Below are 24145 nucleotides of genomic sequence, written 5' to 3'. Positions count from 1 at the left end.
AAGTCCCATGACAAAAAAAAAAAAAAAAAAAAAATGTTACACACAAGTTACCTGTTTTTCAATCTGTTTCTTTTAGGTAAGTATGAATGACTTTGTAAAATGAGCCTCAAACCCTTGATAGGGGAAATGGTTTTAATACTCTTCAATGTGGGAGTAAAAACCCTTTCCTTATGCACAGAGAATCTCCAAAAATAGTTTATAGTAACATTATGTCATTCCTGAGGTAAGTCATAAAGATGCTTCTTTATCTTACAGAGTAGGTAAGAGCTGCTAATGTTAACCCTTCCTCACCTCCTGGCACGCTTCATTTCTAACAGTAGCCTGGTTTGCCTACTGTTAAAGACAGGAAAGTTAGCAGCATATGCCAGATTAACAAAACGCAAGTACATTAAAAAAATTTTTTTTGATGTTTCTTTCTTTTTGAGAGAGAGAGAGAGAGAGACAGAGTGCGAGCTGGGGAGGGGCAGAGCTGGAGGGAGACACAGAATCAGAAGCAGGCTCCAGGCTCTGAGCTGTCAGCACTGAGCCCAACGTGGGGCTCAAACCCACGAACCATGAGATCATGACCTGAGCTGAAGTCAGACACTTAACCAACTGAGCCACCCAGGTGCCTGCCCCATAACAAGTACATTTTTATTTTAAACACGTTTCCTTGGGAAAATGTGTAATTTTTACAAAACTGTTAAAAAATGGTAAATCTTATTCTTAATTGTGAAGGACAATTGTCCTGGCCTTAAGGACCTCCCTTCATGAAAGCATTATTTGTTGGATATGTCTTGTAACAAAGCAACTGAGCTTCCCTTCAGAAAAAAAGAAATCTCACATTTTCACTCTTCAAAAAAAAAAAATCCACATAAAGGCAACTCTCTTAGAATCTGTGACAGATTTTTAGCAAGGACAATGGACTTGGTTTATTGGAATAGGAGCTTCTTTTCTGGTAGGAAGACATGTCTCAGTGTAGAGTCTGCTGTGAGGCAGAAGCGAACTCCTCCAGGAAGCAGAAAGAGCCAGGCAGAGATCTGCAAAAGGACATGATCAGAGAGAAACAGATTGGAGAAACTGACATCCTAAGAGTTACAAAAGCTTTTTGCAAGGAGGCCTCCTATTGTGGCCGACTAGACTAGAGGAACTGTTTGCAGTTAAGTCAGCCCCCTCCTCCAGTGGTTTTCTTCCGCTTTTCTAGTTCTATCTGTGTTATTTACCCTGGATTAAGAAATTCAAATGGTGGAAAATAGGACACAGCCACATTTATCCAGCATTCTGTGTAATAGTCATTTGTAGTTAAATTGAATACTTACTCGACCTCAATTCCTGTCTAGTCCCTTGAACATCGATCTATATGGTATTGAAAGGGGAACGAGGCAGAACACATGGTCCTGATGCTATTTTCCCTAAGGCAAGGACTGGGTCTTTCCATCTCCGAGGACACAGTCGTTCGTTCGCTAAATGGAGCACAGGGAGTTGGGGGTTGGGTGTGGGATGTGACAGCTGCATGAGATGTTTCCAAGGGCAGGGCACATGGAGACTGGACTTCTTCTAGGCCAAGAAACCCTGGAAGCTCCTTTTGCGTCACGATCGGACTCATCTGAAGAACGCCCAAGTGGTGGGCTCTCACTGTTCCACTGGAGAATGTGGGCTCATTTCCTTTCTTGGCCTGGTGGCCCTTAGAGGCAGTTCGTGCGGTGGGTGTGAGGAGGCCCCTCCATAGTCCGGCTTCTTGAGGTTCAAATCCTGTCCTTGGCCTCTGAGCTGTGTGGCTTTGGACAAGTACTCACCCTCTGTGTTTTTGTTTCCTTACGTATAAGATGCCAGGGTAATCCCTCACTTGGATTGCTACAATATCAATGATCTAGGTGGTCTTCCTGCACCTGGCCTTGCTCCTTTACACTCTTTCCTATATAGCAGCCAGAATGATCTTTTAAAAGCATAAGTTGGAGTATATCACTCCTGTGCTCAAAAGCTTTCAAAGGTTTCCTACCACTTGGAGTCAAAGTCCTTACACTGGCCCTTAAAGCCCTTCCATGATTTGTCCCCCGCTCCTCACCTATCATTTTATCCCAAACTGTAGTCTAGAATCCCCCAGAGGTCTTGTTAAAACAGATTTCTGAGCCTCATCTTCAGAGTTCCTGGTTCAACAAGCCTGGGGTGGGCCTGGGAATTCTAATTTCTGTTAAGTTCCCAGGTGAATGTTACTGCAGCTCTTGGAGGGCCGGGGAAGCACACTTTGAAAACCACCCACCCATTCAGCCAACAACTCTGCTTTGGTATTCCTCCAGCACACCAGGCACATTTCCTGCCTCAGGGACTTTGCACTTGCTCTTCCCTCTGCCTGGATGGAAGACTCTTACTTCAGGTACTAGCATGGCTTGATCTCTTATCTCCATCAAATGTCATATTCTCGGTGAGACTGTCCCTGGCTCTTAAAAATTACACCCTACTCCCAGCATTCTTAATTCTCCTTCCTCTCTTCGCATTTTCTCCACAGCACTTACCACCATTTGATGTACTGTATGTTTTACTTACTTGTGTGCCTCCCCCACTAGACTGTCAAATCCATGAGGCAGGGCTGTTCACTGCACTATCTCTACCACCTTCTCCGGCACAGAGAAGATAACCAATAAATACTTGTTGGATGAATACATCTGTAAAATGGGATAATGATGTACTTATTTCAGAGGGTTGTTGTGAGGATTAGTTGAATTAATACTCATAAAGGTCTTTCTACAGCACCTGGCACAGAGTAAGTCTCAATCAATGGTAGCTGCTACCATTGTCAGAAGGGAATCAAAAACATCTGGCGCACTGTTGTGGCGATTCTGGGGCTTCATCAGGTTGTTTTTCTTTCTAGTTCTGTTGGATATGGGATTTGCTCTCTACAGAAGGTTCTTTGTCCCTGCAAATGGGTCACCGGTAAGTTCAGTTTATTACTATTATTATTATTTTAAGTTGATTTATTTTGAGAGGGGGGAGAGGTGGAGAGAAAGGGAGAGAGAGAATCCCATGCAGGCTCTGTGTTGTCAGCGCAGAGTCAGACTTGGGGCTGCATCTCACGAACTCGTGAGATCATGACCTGAGCCGAAATCAGGAGTCAGATGCTCAACTGGCTGAGCCACCCAGGCGCCACCAGTTTATTAATTTTTAAGCGAAAATTGTTTATCAGTAGCTTAAAAGGGTCATCAAACGGGGATAACAATTCTATGATTTAGGGCAGCCAAATTTCCATTTGGAAGTTAAGCAAATTTTGAGGACATCAGGCTTTTGGATTGTCCTTTTCACTTAACTCGCTCAGAACCCTGATGGCGGCTCTACTTCTCTGCACCTGCCTTACCTACTGGTGGCTACTGGTGGCAAAACAGGAAAGAAGGGATTTCACTGCGCGCAGAGTATAAAAAACAGATTGAAAACAGCAAAGAAAATTTATTTGGATCTGGATGAATTTGCAATACAAAGAAAACTGACAAAGATTTCCAGTTTTGTGGTGATAAGTCTTTGAATTTGGTAGTTTGTTTGCATGTGTGTGTGTGTATTATCTATGTTCTCGTTCTGACATTCTATTTATGCGGGTCGGATAACACTCCTACAGAGATCCCCTGTGGCCATGCAACGTCCTCTCGGCATTATGTAGAACCATCCTAAATGTGATGATAGAGAATGAGAAAAACGGCTCTGTCTTGTGTACTCAGAGAGCTGATGAAATGACATGTTTTAGTGTCATTGTATGTGTTAGAACATCTCTCGGGGCGCCTGGGTGGCTTAGTCGGTTAAGCGTCCGACTTTCGCTTAGGTCATGATCTCGCGGTTCGTGGGTTCGAGCCCCGCGTCGGGCCCTGTGCTGACTGCCAGCTCGGAGCCTGGAGCCTGTTTCAGTCTGTGACTCCCTCTCTCTCTGACCCTCCCCTGCTCACGCTGTCTCTCTCTCTCCTAGAAATAAATAAAAACATTAAAAAATAAAAATAAAAAAAACATCTCTCTCTCTGTGCACATCGAGCTTTGTGTCTCTTGTGTCTCGTTGGCCTCACCTCCTTGTTCTTCAGGCTTTTAAGGGTTTTGTTTGACTCTGATGGCTACTTGTTTTTTAGTAAAAGACATGCAATTGAAATATGCAATTAGCATTTTCTTCACTTATTTCCGTTTCTCGCCCTTTCCTCCCAAGGTGTCTTTTGCAGCCCACATTGCAGGGGGATTTGCTGGAATGTCCATAGGCTACACGGTGTTTAGCTGCTTTGATAAGGCCCTGCTGAAGGATCCAAGATTTTGGATAGCAATCGCAGCTTATTTAGCTTGTGTCTTATTTGCTGTGTTTTTCAACATTTTCCTGTCCCCAGCAAACTGACCTGCCTCTAATATAAACCAAGTAATGAAAAGAGCCATCTGGGAAACATCTGAAGTCTACGAAGAGACAGAGAAGTCCTCACAAATGCTAAGAGTTTTATAAAGAGGTCAAAACACAATTGAAGTCATCGGTTGCAAAGACTGTTTACAAAAGGAGTTAGGGTTTAGTGAAGGGGCTTCTGAATGCAGAGGGAGGGAAAGGGAAGAGAGAAAAGGGGAGGGAGAGAAAAAGCAGGGATTGGCTCTTTCCAGACATGCGGTGTGCCTTGTATGTACCCTTTAAAAGTGACTTGGTCTCCTTGAAGGATATATTGTAGAGATTGCTTGACAGAATCCACAAATTCTGTACTGTGCTGATAATAAAAACTTCTCATACCTGTGCCAGACTATTGGTAATTACTTTCAATCACCATTGGGGTGGATAGATCACTGTTTGAGATGCTTTATCGCTAATTATCGCTAATCTTTTCAATACCCACAAAAGTGGCTATTATTCTGCATCTAGAGACGACGATATGGAAACTCATTAAAAAAATCAAGTAACTTGTCTAAGAGGGAGCAGGATTTAAAGGTTGGTAATGACTCGAAAGCCCACACTCTTCTCCCTTACTATCTGAATGACGCTGTGTTCCCCAAATACTTAAAGTTGAATCTTGGGGTATATGAACAAACATTACCGAGAGCGCCATGAATGGTAGAAATACCTTATAAATGAAGGCTGAAAATGCTCTGGACTGCTAGTTTAACCTTCTGGAAGTGTGTCTAGGATCCCAAGGGAACTGGAACTAGCCTTCTTGTGCACAATGGGTACCTGGACTCTTGGTATTCTCATCCATAAGATTTTCATCCTTTCCATGGCTGGTGGCTCTCCTGGGAGTGGGTAGAATTTATTTATGAAAGGTAAAATGTCGTATCTGAAAGCTGAGAAGCCTGTCTCCCTTCCTATTATAGAAATAGGATTGTTGGCCATTTTTTAAAAAAAAATTTTGTTAACATTTATTTATTTCTGAGAGAGAGGGAGACAGAGAGCAAGCAGGGGAGGGGCAGACAGAGAGGGAGACACAGAATCTGAAGCAGGCTCCAGGCTGTGAGCTGACAGCACAGAGCCCAATGCGGGGGTTGAATTTGTGAACTGTGAGATCATGACCTGAGCTGAAGTCGGGACACTTAACTGACAGAGCCACCCAAGGCATTCCTGATTGTTACAGCCATTCTTTTTCCAAAATGGTAGTTTGGGGTCATCTGAACACGGGGAATACATTTTTTCCTTTCATCACTGACATGTTTCATTATTTATTTATGAAAAAAAACTTTAATGTTTATTTTTGAGAGAGAGAGAGAGATAGAGGCGAGTGGGAGACGGGTAGAGAGAGAGAGACACACACACAGAATCCGAAGCAGGCTCCAAGCTGTCATCACAGAGCCCGATGTGGGCCACAAACCCATGAACTGCGAGATCATGACCTGTGCCAAAGTCAGACACTTAACCGACTGAGCCACCCAGTTGGTCCAACGTGTTTTATTTATAAATACCTATCAAAACATGTTGCTGTATTCTGAAAGGAGCATCCATACTTACTTAGATATACTGAGAAAAGTATTTCAGCATTTTGAGAAAAACTGATCAGAGATTTGTTAAAAACATGTTTTTTGAGTATGAGAATGTGCCTGTGTTTTTGCTTCAACAAAGATTTGAACAGGAACTTAAAAGATAAGAGTCCCTTGGGGCGCCTGGGTGGCTTATTCGGTTAAGCGTCCGACTTTCGCTTGGGTCATGATCTCGCGGTTCGTGGGTTCGAGCCCCGCGTCAGGCTCTGTGCTGACTGCCAGCTCAGAGACTGGAGCCTGTTTCAGTCTGTGACTCCCTCTCCTCCCTCTCTCTCTGACCCTCCCCTGCTCACGCTGTCTCTCTCTCTCCTAGAAATAAATAAAATATTAAAAAAAAAAACGATAAGAGTCCCTTTTACCTTCCTATCCCAAATCCTGCTCTTTTCCCTTGGTGATGACTGCTGTTAACAGCTGGGTGTATATTCTCACAGACCTTTTTCTCTCCAGGGTGTGCAGAAAGGGAAATGGATTTTAGTTGATGCCTGATCACTGAACGGCACTGAATCTGCTCTGTACCCCCAAAGGGACAAGTTCAGAGAACGAGTTGAAGAGGACTGTGATCTAACTTCTAAGAAGAATTTGCTTCTCAGATTTACCTCAACTAAGGTCTGGGTTAATCTCTCTGTTTTAGCTAATTAAATATACATATGAAATGTATGTTTTAACAAGATAAATGAGATTATACTACCTGGATTGTTCTGTTACTTGCTTTACAATGTGATGTAGAGACCCTGTTCTCTGAGTTGCTGAATGATACAGTTGTACTGTAGTTATTTAACCACCTCTCTACTGGACACTTAAATTGTTGCTGATTTTGTACTATTATCTACAGTGCTATGTGAACTTCCTGGTGCATGCAGTGTATCTTTGAGTATGTTTGCTGAATGAGTATTTTGAACATCCAGAAGCAGAAATGCTATGGTAATTTCAATAGATTTTTCGGGCACTTGGCTCAGTTGGTTGAGTGTCTGAGTCTTGAACTCAGCTCAGGGTTGGTTTGTTTGTTTTAAGTTTATTTATTTATTTTGAGAGAGAGAGCATGAGCGCAAGTGGGGAAGGGGTGGACAGAGAGGGAGAGAGAGGGAATCCCAAGCAGGCTCTGCACCACAAGTGCAGAGCCCAACACGGGGGTGGAACTCACAAACCGGGAGATCAGGACCTGAGCAAAAGTCAGATGCTTAACTGACTGAGCCACCCAGGCAAGCCCTGAACTCAGCTCAGGCCGTGATCATGACTTAGGGTCATGAGTTCAAGCCCTGTGTTGGGCATGGAGCCTACTTAAAACAACAACAACAACGAAACAAAACAATAACAAAAAACTGCCTTTTAAGTAGCTGCATCCATTTATATTCTTATTGACAGTATATGATAGTAACAGTCCTTACGCTTTTGCCAGGAGCAGGTATACGTCTTTGGAAAATTTCCATTTTGGGGCACCTGGTGGCTCAGTTGGTTAAGCATCTGACTTCTGCTCAGGTCATGATGTCATGGTTGGTGAGTTTGAGCCCTGCATTGGGCTCTCTGCTGTCAGCCTGGAGTCTGCTTTGGATCCGCTGTCTCTCTCTCTCTGCCCTGACCCTGCTTGTGTTCTCTCTCATTCTCTCTCTCTCTAAAAGAAAACACTAAAATAGCTAATGTCTAAAAAAATTTGCATTTTTGATAGTTAAAAAAATACTTCATTTAAATTTGTATTTGACTCCTAATGAGGCTTAGTGTTTTTCAAGTTTATTAATATTTTATGCATAGTTTGTGTATGACACATGTTATAAACTATACAATATACAAATATGAATATATATGTATAATTATCCCCCCATAACATAGTTGCATTTAATCTGAAAAGTATTTATTAGTTGGCAAAGAAGCCCAAAGAAGGGGCACCTGGTTGGCTCAGTTGGTAGACCATGTGACGCTTGATCTTGGGCTTGTAAGTTGGAGCCCCACGCTAGGGAGTAGAGATTACTTAAAAATTTAAAAATTAAAAAAAAAAAAAAGCCCAGCGAAAAAAAAGCCCAGCGAAGAGACAGTCCTCTGTCATGGCCAGCCTATCAGGTCACTAGCTCTGAAGAGAGACATTTAATGACCTAAATGGAAATGTAATTTTAACAGAACACTAGATAGAGAAACAGAATTCATTTAACTATGAAATTGGACATGACCCATTGATTATTAAGATTGATGACTAAGAAGCTATTATTTAGTCAGAAAGACTTCTTGGTACCAGCAACATCATTCACATAATCAAAACCAGTGATATCTAATTTCCCAAGGAGGCAAAACTACTGTTTTAAAAAAAAAGCACACAAAAATCTGGTGTTTTAAATTTAACATCTGAATTACAGAGGAACCATCTCTTCAGCTTAATTTGGAACTCATAGCCGTAGTCTTCTAAGCTGCTGTGTTATTAGAATTATTGGAAATATTCTTTATCTGTCCTGTCCAATAAAGTAGCCGCTAGGCACATGAAGGAAGCTTTTACATTTTTAGTTAAAATTAAGTAAGAAAAACAAATTCCATTCCCCTGTAACACAGACCCAGCACAAGTGCCCAGAGGCTATACATAGCTAGTGGCTACCTTATTGGACAATGCAGAGTTAACTTCAACATCATTGCAAAAGTTCTATTGGATGCAGCCGATTTAGAAGAAGGAGGAGCACAAATGTTTTACCTGATGGCTGACTCCATGTGAAGAAATGAACCGCGCTACACCTGCAAAGGGGCTCATTCAGAGAACGAGCATGATTTGCTTCTCAGATTTAGGTAAACAGGTTTGTATTAATCTCTGTTCTAGCAAATTAAGAAAGCGTTGCTTGAAATGTTTTTATTTTTTGCTTTTGAATTCTATGGGACTGAATCTATGTATACTAGTATTCATGTCATTTGCTATGAAAACTTCAGAACTTAAGATTTGTAGCTGATTAACATACTGTTCCTTCTTTCAGGAAATACTAAGTTTTTTGTCCCTTAAGGAAAAAAAAACATATCTTTTTTTTGTGATTATAAAAGTAAAGTGCTCCTGGTAAAAAACAAACTAAAACATATATTATGAAATATTAAGTCAATTGTAATCACACTACCCAGAGATAATCATAGTTAATATCTTGATGAATATCCTTCTAGGCTTTTTTGGACGCATCTCTACCTATAAAAAATATATATAATTATGGGGTTATACTGTTCTATTTTATAAGCTGAAACAATTTACCAAATGTCTTTTTATATTGGTATATATTTGTCATTTTTATTGGTTGCATAGTATCATATTGTGGATGTACTGTTATTATGTGCAGTACTGTCTTTCTTGTATTGAAAATTATTTCGGACATTTTCAATTTGTGATTATTATAAACAACATCAATAATACCATTGCTTACACTTGAAAGTATTTTTGGATTATTGGATCAAAGAATATTATTAACATAATGAAGTGAAATAGAAATTTTCTCTATCTCAGGAATACAATGAAATTTTAGAAAGTTGATGGTTTTGAATCTCTTCAACCTTAGCTTTTAGGAAAGGAACTAAGGACTTTTAAAAAAAATTTTTTTAATATCTATTTATTTTTGAGCCAGAGAGTTAGTGGGAGAGGGGCAGAGAGAGAGGGAGACAGAGAATGCGAAGCAGGCTCCAGGATCCAAGCTGTCAGCACAGTGCCTGACGCGGGGCGTGAACCCACAGACTGCGAGATCATGACCTGAGCTGAAGTTGGACGCCCAACCGACTAAGCCACCCAGGTGCCCCAGGAACTAAGGACTTTTGAACCAATTGTTTAAAAACCCCAAACTATCACTCACTCTGACATACCTAATTTAAATAAACTTTTGAGAGAAAACAGGTGATTTCAAACGTGCAAAGAAGAAAAAAGAACAGGAGCTGACTTTAGAGCTACACTGATTTAAAAAAAAAAATTTATTTCTGAGAGAGAGAGAGAGAGCGAGCGAGCATGAGAGGGGGAAGGGCAGAGAGAGAAGGAGACACAGAATCTGAAGCAGGCTTCAGGCTCTGAGCTGTCAGCACAGAGCCCGATGCAGGGCTCGGACCCACAAACCATAAGATCATGACCTGAGCCGAAGTTGGGTGCTTAACCAACTAAGCCACCCAGGTGCCCCTACACTGAGTTTTAATGCAGTTCCAGTGGTGTGACCTTGGGCAATTTAAGGTGTGCCTCAGTTTCCTCATCTGTAAAATGGGGAAACAACATATCTCCCGCCTAAGATTTTTATGATGAACATATCGTGTAGCTATAGTATCCCAGGATTTTATTTGCTTATGGAACATTTCCCCTTATATGAGGGATATAGGACTTATAATGATATATATTTTTTCAATTTAATTTCTTTTTCAAATTTTTATTTAAATTCTAGTTAGTTAACATACAGTGCAATATTGGTTTCCGGAGTAGACATATGCTGATATTTTAAACGTAAGTGATGAAAACATTCCCTCTTTTTAATCTTTCTTGTGGGATATATTTCCTCGTTGATACCCTAGTATATCTACCTTAGTATGGAACATACTATCTGATAATCCAAGCAACTGAATTATGATTTACCCACCTGCTCCTTCCTCAAAAGCAAGATATAGGTCTTAAATAGGTCAAATATTGTCAAAATTAAAGTATAATAGACCACCACATCAGCCATCTGTTTATTTCAAGAAATATCTAATAATATTCTGGTAGTACAAAAATAGTTGAGAATTTTTGAAGTTCATTTTATGATGATAAAGACGTACAATGGGATGCCTGGGTGGCTCAGTCCGTTAAGCGTCTGACTTCAGCTCAGGTCATGATCTCACAGTTCATGAGTTTGAGTCCCGTGTCGGGCTCTGTGCTGACAGCTAGCTCAAAGCCTGAAGCCTGTTTCAGATTCTGTGTCTCCCTCTCTCTCTGACCCTCCCCTGCTCACACTGTCTCTCTCTCTCTCTCTCTCAGAAATAAAACATTAAAAAAATTTAAATAAGATGTACAAAATTTTTCATCATTAAGAATTTTATGAATATTCAGAAATATTACTGAAATGTCTTATTTCTGAAAATGCTCCACAGCTGTCAGAAAGCAACCAGAAGTTAGACATTTTAATGTGAATTAAAAAACGAATCTAAATTTCTATAGCAAGAGCCAGATCCTTTTCCTCTGGTTTCATTAAATGCTGTATTTTACTGAATTGTTAAATGAAACACATTCATTTTCCTTTGTGTATAAATGAGACTTAAAAATCACTGACTTTGGTTTTAATTAAAAGAAAAAAATTTTTAATGTTTATTTTTAAGCAAGAGAGAGACAGTACGACGTAGGGAGGAGCAGAGAGAGAGGGAGACATAGAATCTGAAGTGGGCTCCAGGTTCTGTGCTGACAGCTCAGATGCAGGGCTTGAACTTACGAACAGTGAGATCATGACCTGAGCTGACGTCAGGCGGTCAACGGACTGAGCCACCCAACCGCTCCTGGTTATAATTTTTATATAATCTTAATAAGTAGGCTTTTAAGATCATGTCAGTAGTTCTAGGAACCTCTTCAGAAGTTCTCAGTTTAATGAAGTAAAACAGTAATAAATTTCAGCTAACATAACAAGACTCCGTTCTTATAGGGAATTCTACAGTTCTATATTATTATTTTTTAAAAAATGTTTACTTACTTACCCAACGTGGGGCCCGAACTCACAATCCGGAGATCAAGAGTTGCATGCTGTTCTGACTGAGCCAGCCAGGCAGCCCATCTACAGTTCCATTCTTCATAGAGAATATATACAATTCCTCCAGGTATCGTTTTTCCCCTTTGTTGCATTAGGAGGTCTAAACATAAGTGATTTAAAGTTCCTGATATCTTAAATACATTCTTGATAAGATTATCAGAGATCTCTGGGAAAAAAAGTAAAGCAACCAGCACACTAAAAGAGCGATGCTCTGTTCGTGTTTTGGCCGTAGGTTTGCTTTATGAAACAGCATGCCCTTCAGGATGGAAGAATTTATCTGCCTCCTATTTGATGGGGTTCAGAGCTACGATGGCTGACTAAACAAGCATGGGGAACTGGAATTTCCTTGGAGGCATCCTGGAGGAAGTTCACATCCACTCCACCATAATTGGAAAGATCTGGCTCACTATACTGTTCATATTTCGAATGCTTGTCCTGGGGGTAGCAGCTGAAGATGTCTGGAATGACGAGCAGTCTGGCTTCATCTGTAATACAGAACAGCCCGGCTGCAGAAATGTATGCTATGACCAGGCCTTTCCCATCTCCCTCATTAGATACTGGATTTTGCAGGTGATATTTGTGTCTTCACCATCCCTGGTCTATATGGGTCACGCTTTGTACCGACTGAAAGTTCTGGAGAAAGAGAGGCAGAGGAAGAGAGCTCAGCTGAGAGGGGCACTTAAGGGGGTAGGGTGTGAAATGCCCTGGGACAGGAGGAGACTGGAGCAAGAACTTTGTCAGCTGGAACAAAGAAAACTAAGCAAAGCCCCACTCAGGGGAACCTTGCTTTGCACTTACGTGACACACATTCTCACTCGCTCTGTGGTCGAGGTGGGGTTCATGATTGGACAGTACCTTTTATATGGATTTCATTTAGAGCCTTTATTTAAATGCCACAGCCACCCGTGTCCGAATATAATTGACTGTTTTGTCTCAAGACCAACAGAAAAGACAATATTCCTGTTATTTATGCAGTCTATAGCCACTGTTTCGCTTTTCCTAAATATTCTCGAAATTTTCCACCTAGGTTTTAAGAAGATTAAAAGAGGGCTTTGGGGACGATATAAATTGAAGGATGAGCACAACGAATTCTTTGTGAACAAGTCAAAACAAAATCTTGCCAAATATCAGAGCACATCTGCAAATTCACTGAAGGGACTCTCTTCTGCACCTGATTATTATCTGATGATGGAAAAGCAAACACACTCAGCAGTGTGCCCGAGTTTAAATTCACCTGCATTTCAGGCAGGTCCTGACCATCACAGTGGAAATGATGAGAAATGCATTTTGGATGAACAAGAAACTGCACTTTCTAATGAGATGTGCACACTTAGCGCTACCTGTAGTCATCTTCAACACATCAGCTCATGTAATAATGAAGACACTCATAAAATATTTAGAAAAGAAGTGGGTAATGCATTAAAGGGAAAGAGAGAAATCGATGGTAAAGACACCAAAAGGAACCACTACTCTAGAGGTCACTGCTCTAGTCCAGGTGTTGCTATAGACCTGGACAACCACGTGGGGCAGCCTCAAACAGCTGCCCGGAAACAGACATGGCTTAGTGCTACCTGGGGTCCCTCTACAGAAGGTGAAAATCAGGCATCACCTCCTAAAGGAAACCTCAAGGGCCAGTTCAGAGAGGGCACAATCCGAACCCTACCTCCTTCCCAGGGAGACTGCCAACCACCTGACATTCCAGACACTTCTGATTCTTTGGGACAGTTGTCCTTTGAATCTGATTTGATCAGAAGCTGCAACAATCCTACTGCTCGCCCTCCAAATCATTTAGCGCTGCTGACAAACAACCTCATTGGTAGGCGGGCTCCCACAGACCTTCAGATCTGAAGGCTGCTGGCTTCTAGACATCCTGCATGTTCTCATAGATGCAGCCTGGTGGTGGTGGAGCAGGCAAAACAAGAGCAGCTCTAAAGACAAACCGTTTAGGCAGACAATTGCAAACCTACTTCAAAAAGGAAAAACTCATTTAAGTCTAAATGGTGATGGGGCAGTTTTAAATTCAAGGACAGTTACCAAATCAGGATTACTTTTTGTCACAGGCTCCTTTTAGAATCGTGAAAACGGATTCTGGGAATGTCACGTTCAGAATCGTGGCTTAATGGTTTGAAACTACGTTTTTCCTTGACGGGAGCACAGCCTTAGGAGACTGTCCTTGTTCTACCCAATTCTCCCCTTTAGTTACTGATCTTTTATTTCTGGACAATGGTTAAATTGTCCCTGGGCGTTAATTTCGTTTCCTTATATAGACGGCAATATGATGTCTCTTGAGTATAATCATAATGTCGCTATCTAGCAAATAAAATCTTAAAAAGATTGGTGGCTTTAAAACATCGTGATTCAGTGCCCAGATCGAGTTGTATCTCCTCACGCCCCAGTCCTCTAACCTCGACACTTTACTAACAGTAGCTACCTTACAGGGATAGTGTGAGAATTAAAATAAGAAACGTGTGTTTAGTACAGTGCCAGGCACACAGAAAGCGCTCAAAAGTGCTATTATTAGCTCGTTACTGCTCACCCTCAGAGGTCCACAGCAAGCCGGCCACAAAACAAACTGCAAAAGTAAAAGCTGGAGCCGAAACATACGATTACAAGCTCTCTTCTCAAGCCACTGGAAATCCAAGGGTCGCCCTACGTCGGTCGTGCGCACCTTTCCAGGACGAAAGCCAAGACGCCAGCACGTATAGGTTACCACACCACGCCCCAGTTGAGACAGGTCCGCTCCACCCCGCTGTCGGGAGATCCCACCCAGCTACAAGTCCCAGCGCTCCCGGACTCCGCAGGCCCCGCCCTGGGCGCCACGCCTTTCTTTGGCCCCACCTGGACACCCGTCCCGAGTTGCCAAAACCTCGCCTCTCGCTAGGCAACCGAATTGCAGCGAGGACCGGAAGAGGAAGGAGAGGTGTGGAGCTGGGAGCAGAGAGGCGGGCGTACGCAGCCTCCCTCGGCTTAGCCCACTATGGGGCACTCAGAGCGTCCTGGTCGCCATGAAAACAGGCCACACCCCCGCGATCTCGGCCCGTGGTTCGCAAGTGCGCAGGCGCGCGCGGCCTTCCGCGCATGAGCAGTGCTGCTCAGAGCCCGCCAGCCACGGTCTCGGGCGCCAGCTACGCCGCTGCCGCTGTCACTATGGCCCATTACAAAGTGAGGGGGGCGCGGCGTGGCTGGGGGCGTGCGGGCGGTAGCCAGCCGCTGGTCGGCTCCGGGTGGGAGTGGGGGCGCGCGCACAGGTTTTGGGGGCCTGCGGTAGCGAGGCGGAGGCGGGGTTGCCGGACTCCCAGCGCCTTCTTCCTGCTCCGGCCCCTGGGCTTCGGCTACTGACCCGCCGTGTCTCCTCAGGCCGCCGACTCGAAGCGCGAGCAGTTCCGGAGGTACTTGGAGAAGTCGGGGGTGCTGGACACGCTGACCAAGGGTGAGCATGGGCTAGGAGAGGGTTCCTCGTGTCCACGTCGTGCTCCTCGGCGCTGCGCCCCTGACGGGCCAAGGCGTGGGAAAGGAGGGAGAACAGGTGGGGAGCTGTCTGGGGTCCAGCAAGGTGGACCTCGGGGTTCGGCAGGGACTGGCGCACGTCTGGCTGCTGGCTGTCGGACGCCGCTCGAGTGGGGTAGCCTCGCTCACGCTACCACTCTCCAGGCGGGGAGAGAAACTCCTGCAGCTGTTGCAAAGTCCCTCCAACTTCCGTTGCTTTGCCTTGAGTGGCCACAGCGAGCATGTTTGGTAAAGACCTTGAGGTTCCAACTCCTCCCTCCTAACAGTTTTTGGGGGCTCAAAATTATGTAAAGAAGTATTTTCCTTCGGAAAAAGGGCAAGTGGGAAAATTACCAGATTTCAAAGCTATGAAATAACTAAGTGATCTCAACCCCAAAGTAAGCGATTCATAGTCAATTTGGCTGTGGTTTTTCAACCCCGGTTTCGTAGGCTGTACCAATTCCTACTGTGTGCAGATTTCATAAGTAGTATTACCGTTTAAAGAGCTTGCAGGCACCTAAAAATGGTTAGATTGTTTTCATTTTTTAAAATAGAAGCTGTTACACTGTATCTCTTTGGGGGGGGTGCGGTTTCAAGACGTAAGATGAATAAGGAGCTTGAAACTGGAGAGTTGCAAGAGATAGTTGCGGGTACTACCACTTATATCATTAGCTTAGCAATAATGTGAATGCCTGCCATGCATCATTCAGCTCATTAGATAGGACCTGCAAGGGTGTAGAACAGAAACGCTGTCAGGGATAATGACCTGGGTCCACATGAGAAATGTCTGGGAAAGAAAGAATTTGGTAACTGCTCTTTGGCCAGAAGCAAAGGTTAGGAGACACCTCTGGGAGAAAAACAACTTTGGGTCTTAGCTGAAAGCAGGGCTTTTAATTCCCATGCATGGGCTGGAAATTTTGAATTGCTGGCTAGGTCAGATTCAGGTACTAGTTTCCCTGTCTCTTTGCAGTTACACTTCAGCTGACATTCCAGGAGTACTCTATGAAAGTGCTGTGCTCTGTCCTCTCTTTAAGAGTCATAGATGCTTAGAATTTATTGACCCCCCCTTTAAAAAATTACGTGGGCTCATTTCTTTCATTAAACCATTTTATTCAGGTCTCTGTTCTAGGCACTGGGGATACAGCAGTGGGGGGGGGGGGAAGTCCCTGCTCTAAATGAACTTGTATTCTAGTTGGGGGAGACATAATAAATGCACAGTGCCATCCAGTGTCAAATGTTATGAATAAGAAACAGCAAAAGAGGGGCGTTTGGGTGGCTCAGTTGGTTGAATGTCTGACTGTTGATTATGGCTCTGGGCGTGATCCTAGNGTGTCAAATGTTATGAATAAGAAACAGCAAAAGAGGGGCGTTTGGGTGGCTCAGTTGGTTGAATGTCTGTTGATTATGGCTCTGGGCGTGATCCTATGGTTGTGGGATTGAGCCCTGTGTTGGGCTCTACGCTGAGTGTGGGGCCCGCTTAAGATTCTCATTCTCTCTCTCCCTCTCCCTCCCTCTTTCCCTCTTCCTCTCTCTGTCTTCTTCTCTCTCTCTCTCTCCCCCCGCCCCTTTTCCTGCTTGCATTCTATTTCTAAACAAAACACCAAACAAACAAAACACAGCAAAAGAGATAAAGATCAATGGATGTGCCATGTCATAAGGGGTGGAGGCTACTTCTCTCTTAAGAAGTAACATTTGAGTGGAGATCTGAATGAAATGTGATGTCAAGAGTTCCAGGAAGTGCAAGGAGGCCAGAGTGGCTGGACAGAGTAAAAGCACGTTAAAAGGTAGAGAAGTGACCTTGGTGGGAGATAACTGAAGATGTACAGGGATGTTCCTTCATGAGACTGGAAACCACAGACGGCTTCTTTTCCCTTGCACACGTCTACTGGCATCTAACTCCTCAACCGCTGTAGACTTCCAGTTTCCTAAATAATATCAGACAACTTAACATAGTACCTACTGATGGAACCTATTTAAAATTTGATTTTTTTTCAGCTTCAAACATATGTACTTTACACATATTTAATTTGGAATTTTCATCCGGCTTATTTCCAAGGGATCTGAAATTGCCTCTAACATTAAAACACTATATGGCTAAAGATAAAGATAAGTCATTTGGAAAAAGAGGCATCTGAGTTATTTTGAGTATCATTTCAACCTCTAAAATTCCTAGCTGCTAAGGCAAAAGGGAAACGTGGGGTATGGCGTTCTTCTCATCTGATTAAAAGGAAGTATATCTCATCTATAGAAAAGCACAGGAAACTTGCCATTTACATTATGTTCTGTAATTATCAATCTTGTAGTACCACTGACAAATTTAGAAGCTGAAAGAAATGGGGTGGGGAACAAGGGGGTAGAAAAGGTAAGAGTATTTGTGTCCTAAAAAGTTACTTGGCAGAGATCAGTGGAAATCAGTGGGAGAAGAAACACGTTTGAGTATGTTATTTAAAGAAAAACACTGAAAGGAGAGGGAAGGGAGAGGGTGGCAGTGATGTAAATATACCGACTTCTCAAAAATAGTGTCCTGAGTACACTTAGAAGAGTATCTATCAGAACTCAGTGCTGGTTGTTAAAAGTCACTGCCATTTGACTTTTTCGGCCTATATTATTGTGATGAATTATTAAAGCTAAAAACATAAAAGGAAGCGTGTTGTCTTACAATAGTTCCTTGGGGTCTAGAGATGAGCATTTTTTGTGTGCAGTTACATTTTTTTGGCTTTTGTCCCTTTCCAAGGGTTCTGTGCACAAGAAAACTTAACCATTGGTGTAGAGAGATTTATATCTGAGTAGTAAATCCTAGGAGGAATTTATTCAACAGAAGATGAGCAAGGCAGTGCTGATGTAAGCTTCTGGATATGAACTAAAGTATAGATTTTATTTAAAAAAAATTTTTTTAATGTTTTATTTATTTCTCTGAGAGAGAGACAGAGACAGAGACAGCATGAGCAGGGGAGGGTCAGAGAGAGAGGGAGATACAGAATCTGAAACAGGCTCCAGGATCTGTGCTGTCAGCACAGAGCCTGACGTGGGGCTCCAACCCACAAACCAGGAGATCATGACCTGAGCCGAAGTTGGATGCTTAACCGACTGAGCCACCCAGATGCCCCTAGATTTTAATGTTGACATAAGCATGCTGATTACTGGTGAAGTTTTTGGTCGGTGGTTATTTAGCATGTTGTGTCTGAAACTGAAGCATGTTTTCAGTTCAAAGCTTCTTCCAGTAATTATCATAGCCCTGTTGATTCTCGCCAAAAGTTTTCTCAAATTTGTCTTTGTTTTCGCCCCTCTATCGCTTTAGTGCAGGTTACTGTCCTTTTCAGCTGGGTTACCACATCTGCCTCCGAGACTGGTCTTCCTGCCTTTATCCTTGTCCCGCCCTGCATCTTCCGCACCGCAGTCAAGAGTGATCGGTCGCTCTCCTGCTTAAACCTGTTTCATTATATGCCTGTTGTTCTTAGGATCAAAGTCCGACTGAACTTGCAGGATCCTCCCTGGTCGGCCTCCTGACCACCTTGCCAGCTTCCTTTCCTGCCACGTTGTTCACAGCTCCATCTGGCCATACTTGAATTTTCAGTTCCTCAAAATGCTGTTCTCTTGCCCTCCCCACCCCCTCACCTTCCCATTTTATCTGAAACCCTCGTAGCCCAGGTCTCTTACTTCCCCTTGTTAGGAAGCCTTCCCTCGTGCCCTGGGCCGAGTTAGGTATTCTCCCAGTGTGGTCCCATAATCCATCATCCTGTATTGCTGCTTGACGGTCTTTTTTTTTGGTCTAGTCCTTTGCTTATTTTTTGCGCTAGACTATAAATTTGTTGAGAACAGGGAGATTATCTGCTGTGTGTACCGTGGCATGGCAGTCCTATTAATGAGCTTGGCGTATAATAGGCACTTAATACTTACTGGGCTATGGAATATAATTTCAGTCATTCAAATTTAAGACTTTAATTATTGCTTTTTTCTGCTTTTTGATTTGCAGTATTGGTAGCCTTATATGAAGAACCAGAGAAACCTAATAGTGCTTTGGAGTATCCTTTTCATCTTTCAAATCAGAAAAAGGACTTATTTTTGGAAGTCTTATTTTTTCACATAGATAATATTTAAAATATTTTTGATGATTGAAAAAGTTACTTTAAGTTTTGCGATGATGATCTCTGGGTAAATGCCGGTGGTAAGGTGCGGTGACTGTGATCAGAGATGTTGATGCTACTCTGAGCTATTTCATTAGTTTCATTCAGCTCAAGTAAATTCTTAACTTTGATATTAGTTTTTTAAAGCATCACTTAGGAGCTGCTACCCCAGAAAATCCAGAAATAGAGCTGCTTCGCCTAGAATTGGCAGAAATGAAAGAGAAATATGAAGCTATTGTAGAAGAAAATAAAAAACTGAAAACAAAGGTAAATGTTTTAAAAGAATTCACATTAAAAATAATTTCACCTTTAACGACTACAAGATCAGAACCTCACCAAAGCGGAAAGTAGGGGAGGGAGGAGGAGAAAAAAATCTCAATTAACTGCAAGGCTGAACTGATGCCCTGTCAAGAAAACCACAGACAAACTGTAAATAGGACAAGCAAAACGTAGTCAAGAAGAGGTTCTTGGGAACCTGCATCAAGAAAAACCTGAGAACGTCGGTTAATGCTGCTTCTTATGAGTAAACGGAAATTTTGGGGAGTCCTAAGGCAGATGATGTAAGTAGGTCAGTGTAGGGTCACTGCTTTGTGACTGGGACCTCTTAGAGTTGTGCAGTGCGCAATCTGCACAGTCGTATTGTGGCGGCCCTGTAATGTGTTAATGTGTCCATCTGTTTGCACTGAATTTTGTCTATCGCCAAAGTTCTTTCTTTGTTTAAATTCCTGTGAACCTCTTCGTAAACTTCAAATTAGTCATCTCTAAGCCTTTGAGGTTTTACCACATTCTGAATCACATAACTTATTTTACATTACTCTAGGCAGTTCTCATCATGTGATTTATCTTCTCAACAACCTTGTGAAATAAGTAAGACCGGGACATGGACCATTTTGTAGGTGAGGGAACTAAAGCACAGTGAAGGCTGTCTTCTCACACCTGACAGCTAATTGGAACAGTCTAAATCTTAGACTAGTGTTCTTGCAGAGAACCACAGCTTAGCATAATAGAAAACACAGTACCTTAAATTATTCAAGATTCCACAACACAAACACCAGTTAACTCTTTGGCATCTTTCAAGTCAGACATGAGCTGCTTTTCGTTGACTAGCTAGATTAATAGATGTTACATTATTCTTTTTTTCTGCTTTTTGAGAGAAAGTTCAGTAAACCTTTGGTAAAGACGAAGAAGGTACCTCATCAGAAGCCACAGCATCTTTGGGAAGATACACATAGATTATGGCCTATCAAGTATTTGAGCAGTGTGGTATGAACTGGAATTCAGTGTTGGTTTCCCAGTAATTTTAAAGGTTTATACAAAAAAAGAGTTTTCCTTAGACTTGTTCATATTAAATCTTAAATCGTATTAATCTTGAATGGCTTAAAAAGGATAGGATATTCTTATAAAGTTATTGATTCAGTAATTAAATCGAACATAATAGTTAACTTGTTTTGTTACTATTAAGTTTTTTACCCAATCTAGAATAAAATTCACTTAAACTCCTCTGTCTTTGCCCTATAGCTTGCTCAGTATGAACCACCTCAGGAGGAGAAGCGTGCTGAATAGGATTCTTCTCAATTGAAAAGACACTGAAACCATGGTTTTGTATGACTTGAATAGTTTGTATAGTATATAATCTTTTCTGAACAGATGATATAGAACTCTTTTAATATGTTGAACTCACCTACCACACTTTAACTGTTATAAACACATATACTTAGAACCACCAATAAAAACTCAATGTAACTTTCTTTGGGTCTTAAAAGTAGGAGAATCCAAAGTGAATCCTGGAAAAAAAAATCTAAACACAGCCATCTCGTTCGTTACCTTAAAAGACATTCTGTTTATTAGTCTGACTAGGAATGATGGTCCTGGTTGTATTTTAGCCAAGGAAGTTCAGCATGGAGCTGTTCCTTGCTTTCGTTCAGGATATGAGCACAGGTACAATCATTCTTTCAAATGAAGAGGACACTGTCGTTTGTACTGTCAGTAGGCAGCTGGAAAGGTCTGCGAGGCGGAAGATGCTTTGGCACGGGTTCCTGTGAATCTTCTGCTCTTGTTTATATAACGTGGAACAAATGACTCTTCTTTGCCACCACTTTGCCTTAGATAACCGTGTGTGTGCTAGTGTTAACTCTGACACCACGGGTCCTTCTATGCAATCATGCCCTACCTGAGAATGTGGCCTTGCTTCGCTCTGTGCATCAGTGGGTCCCAGCTGCACACCGGCCCTTGGCCCTTGTTGTTTTTCAACATGCTGTAGTAGCAGTTACCCTGATTGTAATTTATAATAGCTTCCAGCAGGATCGCACTGTCCCCCTGCCTCACCTAGTTGCTTAGCTGAACACAGAACAGAGGCAATCTAGAATTCCGGGGTTGTGCACAAGCTGGGACGAGAAGGGGAATGAGCCATATATCGTGGAAGACTATAGTTTGCGGGTATAATTATATAGTGCTTCCCCCCCGCCCCAAGGTATTTTTCTAGCCTTGAATTCATTTTATCTTCATTATCCCTGTGAAGTAGGTAGGGCAAGAATGAGGGGAGGTTGGGTGCTGAATTTTTAGGCCAAAGACTGATATCAATACAAATTATTTACTAACTGTAGAGCCTTGGGCACGTCAGTTAACTGCTCGGAGATTCACTTTCCTCATCTGTTAAATGAGACTAGTATCTGTGCTGCCTACCTCACAGGGTTGTTGTGAGGGTCAAATGGAATGTATGTGAAAGATCTGTAAATGGTAAAGCACTATATTCTTGTTTTTTAGTCCTTTTCCTTTCTTTTGGAAGACCTACAGTCAGATGTTTCATTTTACTGGTCACTTATTTTCCTTATTGACTGACCGACATTATTAAGAGTCCCTATTTCATTTTTTCTAACCCTAGACTGACATTATTAAGAGTCCTATGTCATATATTCTAACCCTATTGTTAGAGAACCCGTCTTTACCCTTCGGTAAAAACACACGTAGAAAACAAAGCGAACCGATGAAAGCTGATTTAACTAGCAAAAGCGTCAGCGCTTGCTGGAAACTGTGACCAAGCTAATTGTAAGGGCATTTTAATCAGTCGTGTTGGCAAGAATGTGGCAACGGTCTGTGTCTCTTCTAGTCACAAGTTTGGTTTTTTGGAGGGGGGCCAGACACTACTGGAAGAACATTCACTGGAATTGGTTTATCTTTTACCAATTCGAGGGCCTCCTACATGCTCAGCAGTAGGCTGAGTGCCGGGGATTCTAAAGATGAATGACTTGAAATTAGTTATAAGACATATACATAAGCAATTACAACGTGGGATAGGAAGTGCTAAGAATCATAGGAATAATAAAACATGGCCTCATGGGGATTCTGGAAGAGAGGGAGGCTTGGCTTCTTTAAGTGGTTGGTATGACAGCCCCTTTGTAGAATACAGACAAGCAGAATTTTTTTTCTGGCAGCCAGCCCTCATTTGCTTTTTTCCCAGGGGGCTAATATTACTATTTCTGTAACTCAGGTTACTGTCTCTTGTACCATCCTTTTTGGATAGAATGGCAACCTGTGGGTTGGCTAATTGCACTTTTAAGGGCGGGGGGAACTGACCTGCTTAAACTGCTGTACCAGTCAGTGCTGTTTAAGAACTCAGAGTCAGCCTGGCCTCTGGAGACCCTCTTCATTTCTGTCAAGGATATGGATGAAGAGACTACACAAGAAGATGCTCGATGGAGTAGAAAAAGGATCTCATCCATTCAGTTCCTGCTGTACTTCAGCTGCCTTGTCTATACAATGTAGATTTCATATCTTGCCTACCTCACAGGGTTGTTGTAAGGTTCAAATTAAATATAATGGATGAAAAGCGCCTTGTGAATTGTAAAAGACTACACACGGGTCGCATGATATAATGCCAAATCTGTAAATGCCACAACGATGGCTGGTAGCTAGACTACACTGAAACAAACTTGAAAATGATTAACTTGGAGCACCCAAAATCCTGGGCCTAAACCAAAACGCTGCAGTGTCTAGTCTTATATTTAGGCTTAAAAAAATGCAGTAATACAAGTCTAGGCACTAGGATTGCCGACAAAATACTAGTTCCAGTGAGTATCAGTAGGAGCCACATATACTCTGAACATTTTATATATATTTCATTCTGGAAAGCATAATAGAAGTATTGACCAGGTGCTAAACAGTAATCCTGAAGGCTGTATTGGTCATTTTGCATTGTAGATGCTAGACATTTGGTGGGTGTTGTTGACAAGCTAAAATGCATGTAAAAGAGTGAGTGACCAACAGGGAGAAGGCATTTGAAAATAGGTTGTGCTGTCCAGTACCGTAGCCACTAGCCACATCTGGCAATTAAGGTTAAAAAATATTCCTCACAGTAGCAACATTTCAAATGCTCAATCCACACTGGCTACTACATGGAGCAGTACAGTTGTAGAACATTTCTATCCTCACAGAAAGTTCTATTGGACCATAGAAGCAGTGGTCGAAAGATCAGGTTATGTTTTATGTGGGAGAGAAGACTTAGTGGGTAATGAATACTGCGATCTAATATTTGAAGGGCTGTCCTGGAAAAGATGAAGACTGCTCCTGTGTTCTATTTTAAGCTCCAAGGAGTGTGATTTTCGGTTTGCATAGGAGACTTTCAAACAAAGTTCTACCTCAGTGGAAGCTGCTGCCTTTTGAGATAGTGAGCTCTTCCCTTGGAACTATCGAGGTGTATGTTGCATTATCAACAGCCACAGGTGTTACAGGGTAGATTCTCCTTAGGTGAGAGACTGGGGTAACCGATGACCTCGAAGGATGTGTCCTACCTTTCACTTAAAGATTCAGAAGTAGCCAAGTCCCAGACACGCAAGAATATGCTTTCCTTTCATAATCTAGAAGTTAGTTTCTTTGGAAATTCAGTGCCACCACCACCTCTATTTT

At 42.3% G+C, this 24145-nt stretch overlaps 3 protein-coding genes and 1 long non-coding RNA gene across 12 annotated transcripts in view; 3 read left to right on the top strand and 1 right to left on the bottom strand.

Annotated features, from left to right (window-relative positions):
- The window catches only part of RHBDL2 (rhomboid like 2), a 46151-nt gene extending 41446 nt beyond the window's left edge, over positions 1 to 4705 (top strand). For 4 of the 8 annotated variants that reach the window (XM_077753163.1, XM_077753155.1, XM_077753156.1 and 1 more), the window contains 2 exons: positions 2849 to 2910; positions 4154 to 4705. In XM_077753163.1, the coding sequence (XP_077609289.1) occupies positions 2849 to 2910; positions 4154 to 4333 (242 nt within the window). In that variant the 3' untranslated portion in view covers positions 4334 to 4705. Of the gene's footprint in view, positions 1 to 2276; positions 2354 to 2848; positions 2911 to 4153 lie in introns of all 8 variants that reach the window. The other 4 variants (XM_077753158.1, XM_077753161.1, XM_077753159.1 and 1 more) reach the window with 4 other exon arrangements.
- Positions 802 to 14752, bottom strand: LOC144222629 (uncharacterized). 2 transcript variants are annotated; one of them, XR_013332448.1, is made up of 5 exons: positions 14472 to 14752; positions 11581 to 11733; positions 5037 to 5202; positions 2524 to 2642; positions 802 to 1019 (listed from the first exon to the last, which is right to left on the bottom strand). It is a non-coding gene; the product is annotated as an uncharacterized LOC144222629 (long non-coding RNA). The 2 variants fall into 2 exon arrangements; XR_013332447.1 differs by lacking the exon at positions 14472 to 14752 and adding an exon at positions 14170 to 14417.
- GJA9 (gap junction protein alpha 9) lies at positions 11933 to 13481 on the top strand. The gene has a single exon (XM_077753154.1). The coding sequence runs from the start codon at positions 11961 to 11963 to the stop codon at positions 13479 to 13481; it is 1521 nt and encodes a 506-aa protein (XP_077609280.1). The 5' UTR covers positions 11933 to 11960.
- On the top strand, positions 14689 to 22005 carry MYCBP (MYC binding protein). The gene is made up of 5 exons (XM_077753164.1): positions 14689 to 14795; positions 14991 to 15063; positions 19093 to 19141; positions 19381 to 19510; positions 20762 to 22005. The coding sequence occupies exons 1-5, from the start codon at positions 14712 to 14714 to the stop codon at positions 20804 to 20806; spliced, it is 381 nt and encodes a 126-aa protein (XP_077609290.1). The 5' UTR covers positions 14689 to 14711; the 3' UTR covers positions 20807 to 22005.
- Positions 22006 to 24145: the final 2140 nt, after the last annotated feature.

This window comes from Crocuta crocuta, unplaced genomic scaffold (assembly GCF_008692635.1).
Source record: "Crocuta crocuta isolate KB4526 unplaced genomic scaffold, BGI_CrCroc_1.0 scaffold303, whole genome shotgun sequence".
Lineage (NCBI taxonomy): Eukaryota > Metazoa > Chordata > Mammalia > Carnivora > Hyaenidae > Crocuta > Crocuta crocuta.
The sequence above is the reverse complement of the archived record's forward strand: the minus strand, read 5'-3'. Positions and strand labels throughout refer to the sequence as shown.